This window comes from Antechinus flavipes, chromosome 4 (genome assembly GCF_016432865.1).
Source record: "Antechinus flavipes isolate AdamAnt ecotype Samford, QLD, Australia chromosome 4, AdamAnt_v2, whole genome shotgun sequence".
NCBI lineage: Eukaryota > Metazoa > Chordata > Mammalia > Dasyuromorphia > Dasyuridae > Antechinus > Antechinus flavipes.
The window spans coordinates 473,777,055-473,787,258 of NC_067401.1; the positions used below are offsets into that span (position 1 = coordinate 473,777,055).

Below are 10,204 nucleotides of genomic sequence, written 5' to 3' on the forward strand. Positions count from 1 at the left end.
CAGCTAGATGGGGCCAGAGCACAGCCTTGGGTAGAATTGGGAACTCCTCCTGAGGTCAAATCAGACACTAGCTGTGTGTCCTTGGACAAGTCTGGTTACCTCCACTTCTTCATGTAAAATGAGCTGGAGAAGTTTATCAAATGGCCAATCCTTCCTGTATCTCTGCCAAGAAACCCACAAAGGGAGTCACGGAGTGGAACAGGACTGAAAATGAACCCAATACTTTGGATATAAATGCCTGGCCAGTTCCAATCGACTTGTGATGGAGAGCCACACATAGGTGGGGACTATGGAGACTTAATGCGGATCACAATAAAGCATTTTCACCTTTAACTTTATTGTTTGCTTGTTTGTCCTTTCCTCCCCCGTCCCCCCCCCCCCCCAGCCTTTTTGATCAGATTTTGCTTGTGCAGCATGAAAAATGTGGAAATACATTTGGAAGAATTGCCCATGTTTAATCTATTTTGGATTGTTTGCTGTCTAGGGGAAGGGGGGGGAGGGAGGGAGAACAAGATTTTTTTAAGAGTGGATGTGGTATCAATAATACATATCTGGAAAGAGAAAGCTATTAATAAATATTTTTTGGATTGAGCAATTTATGTGTGCATGTGCTGTGCCCTTCCAGGAGAATCAGCTCTCCAAGGGCAGTATTTTTTCATTTTCGTTTTAAAATCCCAGTGCTGGGGCGAGGCTCAGAGTCCTACGGACAGGGCTCTCCCAAACACGGTACAAATGCATCTGAGTCCACAGACAACTTACACCATTAAAGAAATTATCCAAAGAGAGGGAAACAAGAAAGAGGAAATATGAGAGACATGGACTGGAACTTCTTCATATTATTCGTGCTGAAGAACTAAATGTGCTTGAAGAGACAGGCAACAGCTGCATCTCAAGGGAGCTCCATTTGCCAGGAACAGTGCAGAGCACCCACCCATGAGGAGGGTCGTTCAATCCTGAGTTTGTTTGACAACAGTAATGTCATAGTCTGGCAACAGGACAGGATGCATTGAGGCAAAAACAAATGGAAATTTTACCTCCAAACTAATGGAGGGAGCCCGTGTTTGCCAAAGCCCCCAGAGATGCCCAGTGGTAACTCGTGGGTTCAGCAGGCCAGCTTTTTATGCTGGGTAGACTTCAGTGAAGGTAGAACAAATGGCCTTAAAAATTTGTTGTACATATTTAACATGTATTTGTCAACCTGCATCTGGGGGAGGGGGTGAGGGGAAGGAGGGGAAAAATTGGAACAAAAGGTTTGGCAATTGTCAATGCTGAAAAATTACCCATGCATATAACTTGTAAATAAAAAGCTATAATCAAAAAACAAAACAAAACAAAACAAAAAGTTTGCTTTTGATAAACTGCACTAACAAACAGCACTAGAAAAATCTGTGGGGACTGACTTCAGGTAGTTCCTGTGCCATAACTACAATGTCCTCTCCAGGCTCCACTCTTGCCTCTCTGCCCTCTCAGCCTCCCCTTCAGCCCCTTCCTGATTGTCTGGTTCCTCTTCAGGCTCTGGACTTTCTCTAAGTCTCTTCCTCTTCTCTCCTACACAGCTTTTTCTTACACTGTCTTCCTGCAGGAGGGTAAACCCCTTGAGGCAGGGATTGTCTTTCTGCTTCTATTTGTTTTCCCAGTATGATCCCTGGCACATAGGAAGTACTTAATGCTTGTTGACTCTAAAACATGATGGATGCTCAGTGTTATTTAATTGTCAAAGTAACAATGACAGCCAACAACTATTTAAGAAAGTACTACAATAGAAAGAATGGGCCAGTTTTTAAAGTGTCTCAAGTCATTTCTGGTTTTTTCTGCTTTATAAAAATAATTGCCTTCTAAAAGAAATCCACAATTAGTGATTTAAGTTTTCTGTTTAATGAGGAACAAGGGTGAGGTGACTGGGAAAGGTGCAGTAGAAATATTTCTTACAAGAAAGTTTAAAAAGTTTGCACTGATAACGTGTTTCTAGTTTGATTAGTCAAAGTGTGGGTGGTGCAGAGGGCAGTGCTGGGCTGGGAGCCTGGAAGCCCCAAGTTTGAACCCTGGTCAGGGCACTTGCTAACTGACTCCAGAGCCTCTTAGTGGGTCAGTTTCCTCAACTGCAAAATGATCCCATCTCCCAAAGTAGTTGTAGGGATCAGATGAGATGTCCAAGTTAAAAGTGCAAACCTCCAGGACATAGAAATACCGGCTATTACGGGGATCTGAAATTATGATAAAAGCTAATGAATTCAGAAAAAAATTCTGGAATATTTAATTTTTGGCCAAAAATGAAAATAAAGTCACATTTGTTTACTTGTAATTTGATTCTATGCATATTAAATTCAGTCCCATAAAAAACTGCTGCAAAAGTATCTGGCAGCTGAATCATTGTCCCCACCCCGCAACAGTCTAAAGTGACTGAAATGTAAAAAACAAAACAAAATCCCCCACTCCACCTAGAACTCCACTTTGCCCTTATTGGAGATATATGTGAACATGTGCCCTTGGTTCAGATTGGGAACTCCTATGTCACAACAGCCACACAATTCCACATTAATGAGTATTTTGGAGGCTCAGTCTCGTAATTTCTTGGTGTGAGGAGCTCCCTCCACCGATCTCACAGTTCCAGAAAGCTGTCTGGCTTACGTGAACTGATACCGAGTGAAGTGAGTGGAACCAGGAGAACACTGTACACAGCGACAACACGATTAAGTGATGACCAATTCTGATGGACGTGACTTTTCAACAATGAGGTGATTCAGGCCAATTCCAATAGACTTGTTATGGAGAGAGCCACCTGCCTCCAGAGAGGCGACTGTGGGGACTGGAAATGGTCACCTTTTTTTTTGTTGCTTGCTTGTTTTTTTCTCCCATTTTCCCCCGATCTGATTTTTCTTGTACAGCAAGATAAATGTGGAAATATGTTCAGAAAAAAGAAAGCTGTCCAGGAGCACCTCTAGTTATGCAATATGGGTCAGAGACAGAACTTGTACACAAGTCTTTCTGATCAAGGGCCACAGTCTTCCACCAGCTATCTACTTTGTAATGCTGATATTCCACTACATTCATAAAATCACAATTTCTAATTTCCAGTCATTGGATACAGTTCACCTGCAATTTCTTTTCAGAAACAGGTTTGTCTTAAGACTATAAACCCAGGAATGGGATTTGTGGGATCCAGTGTAAAAGCAATTTTCTCTCTCCTTTTTCTAAGGTCTGCCCCAACTCTAAATGCCTCAATTCTGCCTTTTTTCTCTGCCTAAGCCCAATTTAATTCAACATTAATTAAGCAACAAATATGTGCAAGGCACTAAGTTGAGTGGTGGGGACACCAAGACAAAAATGAAAAATCAAGCCTCCTCCAAAAGACATTAATTTAAATTAAACACTCATGAGAAGGAAGAGTAGAGAATTCAGATTAAATACTCACTGGGCAGTAGTTGGCATGGTTCAAAATAAAGAATCAATTTTAATGCCAAAGGGCAATTTTGCTAGTTCCTTGGGAAATGCCTGCAGTGACCTGGAACTTGGTTTCCTTGTCTTCAAAAAAGAGGGTGAGGGAAGGGACTAGAAGTCATCCCCTAGCGCCAAGCCTAAGATGTCTGTCTAAGAGGTTTCTGGACAGAATCCCTGCTGCTCCAGAACAATTCAGAAGATTTTCAAAAGCAGCAAAAACCATTGAGAACTTAGGGAGAATAATCATCACCCCTTACATTTCCACCAGTTTATATTTATTCTGTCAAATTTACTTTCACAGTTGCTCTTGTGAGATCAGCTAGGCAAGGAATTTTTTTTTAATTAAGCTTTTTATTTTCAAAACATATGCATGGATAACTTTTCAACAATGATCCTTGCAAAACCTTGTGTTCCAAATTCCCCATCCCCTTCCCTAGATGGCAAGTAATCCAATGTTAAACCTGTTAAAAATATACATCAAATCCAATATATGTATACATATTTACACAATTTTCTTGCTGAACCAGAAAAATCAGATCAAAAGGGAAACAAAAATGAGAAAGAAAATAAAATGCAAGCAAACAACAAAAAGTAAAAATACTACGTTGTGGTCCACACTCGGTTCCCACAGTCTTCTCTCTGGCTCTCTTCATCACAAGATAATGGTAATTGTAGGCAAGGATTTCTCTCCCCATTTTACAGATGAGGAAACTGAAGTGCAGAAGACTTGCCTAACCCCAAAAGATTTGCATGACAAACTTTGGACGAAGGACTTCCCCTTTCCGGCCCTTAACTTCCCATATGAAAACTTAAGAGGGCACCAGGCCTTTAAAATTTGGATTCATTTCTAGTTCATTTCTCCACATGCCATCACAAAACATATTTCAAAGAGATGAGCAATTCGTGAGGATTTTTGGCCATGGATCCTCACCCTTTACCAGAGACCTTCCAAATGCCAATAGATACCAGATAAAGTACTTTACCATGAACGGTCATCATATGCAGTAGGCGATCAGCTACTTCCTGAGGGAAACTCCCCAACTCGTGCAGGCACAGGGTCCCATCTGGTCTTTCAGAACAGAACCTCTCCAGGTCAGAAGCCAGGACAATCAGGCAGATGTCAACCAAGGAGTAGGGAGATGCTTCCTCCTAGCAAACAAAGCCCAAGCAAAGATACTTTATCAAAATAAAGAAACCTAAAATTACTAAATGTTAATATTAACCAGTTAATTTAGTGACTTGACATTTGGGGAAATGATATTAAAATTTAAGAAACATTTATAAAGCACCTACTGTCTTGAAGATACAGCATGTATGCAAATCAACATAATACAAGGAAAAATTCGATGGGGCAAAGATTCAATGTATACTTATCCAATACTTCATAATCAAAAAGTGGGTCATATACATCAACTGCAATTTCATACAAGGCACAGCAACTGAAATCTTCTATTTACCTCTTACAACACAATCTAGGTCAATATCAATGTTCTGCAGGTTATGTTCTCCAGATTATGGCTGGCCAATTTCATCCTCTACAAATTTTTGCTTTTAGTCTAAAACTTGGATTCTTTATCTCATTCTCCACCTTTTTTCTTCCTCTTCCTCAAACCCCATAGTATGACAGATAAACCTCTTCTTCATCCAAAGGAAATATCCTTTTCTAAAATCCATTCTCTTTGCTCCTTCCTTCTTGCAGCAGACCTGACCCTCCTGCTGCCATGCTCACTCCCATCCTCCACCTTCTATCCTGTTTTGTTCAAGCTGGCTCTACCTCTCCCCCCCAATCACCTTTTCCCATCTCCTAGAATACACAGACCTCCCTAATTTTGCAAATATATCTTCCCTTAACTTTTAGGCTAGTTATCATTCTATTTCTCTACTTTTTTTCAAAAAACTTTCTTGAAAAAAACTTACTGCCTGATATTTCCACGCATAGAAACCTGACTTGCTACCATAAAATCAGCCTGCCCTCAAAGGAGCTTCCATCCTACTAGTGGAGCACCACATATAGAGAAGGGATACATATATGTACGTACACACACACACACACACACACACACACACACACACATATTTAGAAAATAGACAAACAATGTTTTTTTTAACAAAAGCTACTCTCAAATTGGTGATTAAAAATAATCATGTTCACTGACTCCCCCTTCTTATCCCTGACCTCTGAAGAATTCAAAACTATCCGACTTCCCCTTCCCACTGGATCATTTAATCTTAGAGGTTCCCAGAACACTGTACTTTCCTGGTCCTCCATCTATGCTAGGGTCCTTGTCTTCTTCATCAATGGGGCACACAATGTCCCTTTACTGCTTTAAGGTGAGTCAACTACCTAGGTCTTTTAATTCCCAGCAACCCCCGCAGCCCAAAGCCACTTCCAAGAAACCTTCTGGTATCTTCCACTAAGGGTAAATGACCTTTTCCCACACTCTCAGGCCTCACACAGTATTTTACTAGCCCTTCCAGTGTGTGCTCTAATGGGTATATTTCTGCAGGTCTCTTTATTAGGCCAGCCATAGTTTAAAAGACTTATCTCAATTTTCTATCTCCTAGCACAAAGCACTGCAATCTAGGCCAGGCAGTAATCTATGCCTAGAATTTGCTCAATTGTATTAAAATGGATACAGGATCTCAAAGATATAAAGCTTAAACTAAGTATTTTGCAAGAAAAAGATTCCTAGAATTCCAGAGACCTCCAAGGCAAGGTATCATAGCCAAGCTTGGGCACTTGGGTCAGGGAAGCAAAATCATCCGGTGCCCTCTCCTGCCCCAAGAGGAAGCAGCACAGGAGACACGGACTCCTAAAGGCTGCCCCGCTCTACTTCCAGGGCCAAGGAGAGCCGCAGGCGGATGGATTTGTGGATGCTGCGTTTTCAGAAACCAAGTGGGCTCTATCTCCAAGGAGGGCAGCCAGCTTCCTTCTCAGCTCCCAACTAATGCTAAGGCGGCTTCTCCCCCCGCTCCCCTCAAAAACGAAGGCCGGACAGGGCGCCGTCAGGTGGCACTTAAACCGAGGAAAGAAATTCAAGTCGCATCTAATTGTCCGCAAACCCAGGCTGGAAGTCTTCGCCAACCCGGAGCCTCCTCGGCCCTTGCAGGACAAGCGGACTCGTCTCGGCCATTCCAAACCCGCACTGTGCAGACGGCGCCCCACCCCCCCAGACACCCCCGAGGGAAGGGCAAGTTACGGAAGGGAAACCTAGTCCACGGAAAAAGCCCCGCAGCTTTGCAGCCTGGGGGCCACCGGGAAGGGTCGCGACGCCCAGCCCGAAACACGCAGGCGGACTGACGCTGGGCTGGGAAGGAAAGGAGGCTCGCGAGCCCCAGTCATTCCACCGCAGCAAGAGACACGCAAACAGATCACGGGCCCTGGTGTGGCCCCCAAACGCCTCCGGTCAGCCTCCGTATCTCCCGCCGGGACAGCCCTTACCGGCTTCTCCTCGGTTAGAGCGAGGGCTCCAGAAGGCCACGGAGCCGGACACAATAGGCGCTTACTAAGTGCTTCCAGACCTTGACCAAGATTCCCCAAAATAGCCTTGCCCTCCCCCCTCCAAGAATGAGTGAGCATTAATTAGACGCCTGCGGCGTGCAGACACGGCGCAAAGCGCTTCACGACGTCACCTTTCCGGGTGACCCCAGCCGCGCTAGGCTCAGCTGAACCCCTCCATCGCCGCGCGGCTCTCCCTCACTCGAACCTCCCTCCCTCCCCCCACCCCCAACCCCGGGTGCGGTGGCCGCTTCCCCACCTGGACCACGTAGCAGCCCGGAGGGTCCTCCAAGGCGTTCGGGGTGACGATGGTGCGGGGCCGCAGCCCCGGGTGCAGGAAGTGCACCATGGGGCCGGACCCGAGAGGCCACCCGGAGGCGCCGGGGCCGGAGTGAGGACGAGGAGGCGGCGGCCGCCGGGGCGCGTGCTAGGCCGGGGCCGCCCCGCCGGGACTAACGGCCGCCACCGCCGCAGCCTCTGCTGCCAATGCCGCTACTGAGGGGGAAACAGGAAATCCGGAGGGGCGGGGCGAGGGGCGGGGAGGGGCGGGGCCGGAGGCGGGACGCGGAGGCCGCTTCTCCTCAGGCAGCCGGGAAAGAAGCGACGCGGCGACCGCACGAGGAGACGGAGGCCTGCGCCGCACGGGGCAACTGGGCCCACCGAGCATGGCCCGCCCCTGCTCTAATAGGCAAAGCTCGCCAAGCCCCGCCCCTCGGGCCGGCGAAGCCCACGGAGCTCCTCCTTCTAGAGGCAGAGTCCACGAAGTTCCGCCCCTCCGGGCGCCGCAAAAGCCCATTTCTCATAGGCACAACCAGAGAAACCCCCGTCCTATAGGCAGAGCCCACAAAGCTTTTCTCCCATAGGCTAAGCCTGTGAAGTTCCGCCTCATAGGGGCAGAGCCTGCGAGGCTCCTCCCTTCCCAGTAGCACCATTAAGCCCCTCCTCTCTCCGGCAGAACTCTAGATGAAGCTCCGCCCCTCCCGGGAAGCCTGCCCCTCCCTTCACAGATCTCTGTCAGTTAACAAGCTCTTCCCTAGGGGGAAATCGGGAGCTCTAGCTATGGATTGATACACAAATGCAAAAACCATCGTCCCAGCCCATTCCACTGCTCCCTTTCCCCTTTCCCCTTTCCCCTTTTCCCTTTTCCCCTCCACCCCACCCACCCCCGGAGCCCCTGAAACAACTTGGTGCATAACAATAACACTTTCCTCGTCACGAGGCTTGCGTGTTAGAGTGACTTGCCTCCGGGTCTCACCGCTAGAAGTGGTCCAGGCAAGTAGGGATTTCGTGGGAGCCTCCTCCCCTCCCAGCCCAGGGCAGCCCTCTTCACTCAGCTGTCAAAATGCTCTTCCTAAAGCCCACGTAGGCGCTTCATTCCTTTGCTTATCAGGAGAATCAAACTGGAAATCTGAGGGCTTTCAAAGCCCCCCATCCCCGCCCCTCCTACCTCTCCAGCCTTACAGCATCCTTACTCCACATGTCCTGCCATCCCAGGGCCCCACCGGCATCCTGGCTGTTCCTTGCGCAAGACACTCAGTCTCTGGACTCCCGACATTCCTTGGCTGCCCCCACGTCTGGAACCCCCTCCCTTCCCCTCTGCTTCCTGGCTTTTTTCAAGTCTCAGCTAAAATCCTCCTTTCTGAATAGGAAATTGAGAGGATGTCCGTCCATTGGGGAACAAAGAGCAGTATGTAATTATGATGGAATACTGTAATGTTCTCTGCTTCGGTTTTCTCTGGGGGTCTCTGGAGCAGCCTTCGTTTCAGTTCAGTAATCACAGGTGCAGCCGGGGTTAAAGTCCAAACCCTTTATTGCCTCCTTTCCTGGGGCCCGGTTAGCTTTCTCAGAGGCCTGTCTCTCTCCTTGGTTCCGAGAGCTTGAGCTCCTGCCGCCAGTCCTTGGTGTTCTCTGCCTCTGCCAGCTTCCTGAGGCCCTCCTGAATGTGTCTTGGGTTCTGGGGGGGAGGCAGGAGGACCGACCGGTCTCTGTCTTGCGGTTCTGATTCTGGCTGCGTTTGCCCGAGCTGACATGCTCTCTCATCAAAGGTGTGAATCTTGTAGAACTGTACTCAGTACCCAGTACATGGCCTGAACCACCATTGCCTAGAAGTCCACTGAGCCAGCGCCTTGCAAGGCTTTGTTTCAAGTTCCGAGCGCTGGCCCATAGCAGTAGTAACTCTGAGAAATGATGTGTGGGACGCGCTCAGAAATGGACTGCGGATAAAGTATCAGCTGGGAATGGCGGCCACTGATGTGGCTGAGGGAGACACCCAAATGGGGGTCAGTCCTGTGAAGAATTCTCCGGCAAAAGGGGGGTTTCCGGGAAGAGGGCACGGACAAGATAAGCGGCAGCAGACACCCAGATGGTAAACATGAAACAGACAAGTTCCCCGGTGGAACTCACCGAAAGGGCGCCCCCGTGAGGTTGGGGCATGCCCTGAGCTACACCCTGAGAGAGTTAGTTATGTGGAAAGGTGGGATGGAGAAGCAGTCGGGTTAGGGGAGACGTCATGTGGGATAAGGTAGGGACAAGGGAAACGTGCCCGGGGAGTGTCTCCGAGACTGACCCAACGTGGGCAGCAGCAAAGCCAGGGGCCATAAAAATGTTTATAGGGAAAATTTAGTCTCAGGGCCTTGGGTTTCTGACTAAATGACCTCCAGAGTGGGACCCGAGAAGGAAGGAGGGAGGGAGCGAGGAAGTAAAGGAGGGAAGGCGGGAAAGACTGACTGGTTGCTAGAGTCTTTCCGTTATCGGCCCAAGCGAATAATTTTTATCAGTTCTTCAGTTTCCCTCTGTCCACCATAACCTCCATTCAATACAATGATCCAAGACAATTCTGAAGGATTTAGGATGAAAAATGCTGCAATTCATCCCCAGAGAGAGAACTGATGCTATCTGAATCAGATTGTTCTTGAGGAATTTTTTTTTTTTTTTTTGGTCTTTGTTTTTCCCCACAACATGATTATTATGGAAATATTTTGCATGTTTACACATGTATGACCTATATTGAGTTGCTTGCTTTCTCAATGGCGGGGGGAGGGAAGAGAATCTGGAACTCAAAGTTTCAAAAAAAGACCGATGTTAAAAATTGTTTTTATATATAACTGGGGAAAAATTAAATGCTAAATAAATGAAAAAAATACAGACCTATAACTCAGGAAAAAAAATTCTTTCTAGAAGAATCTTTTCTTCTTTCTTAATTCTAACCCCTTCCCTCTAGCAATTGTCTCTAATTTATCCCAAAAAGTCTAGTAAAAACCTAGTTGT

The 10,204-nt window shown here is 47.0% G+C and overlaps 1 protein-coding gene across 1 annotated transcript in view; it reads right to left on the reverse strand.

Moving 5' to 3' along the window:
* ZYG11A (zyg-11 family member A, cell cycle regulator) overlaps nucleotides 1-7,408 on the reverse strand; it is a 31,846-nt gene extending 24,438 nt beyond the window's left edge. Inside the window, exons 1-2 of the mRNA XM_051999676.1 lie at nucleotides 7,197-7,408; nucleotides 4,422-4,587 (exon numbers count right to left, since the gene is read on the reverse strand). Coding sequence (XP_051855636.1) covers nucleotides 4,422-4,587; nucleotides 7,197-7,286 — 256 coding nt within the window. The 5' untranslated portion in view covers nucleotides 7,287-7,408. The remainder of the gene's footprint in view (nucleotides 1-4,421; nucleotides 4,588-7,196) is intronic.
* Nucleotides 7,409-10,204: the final 2,796 nt, after the last annotated feature.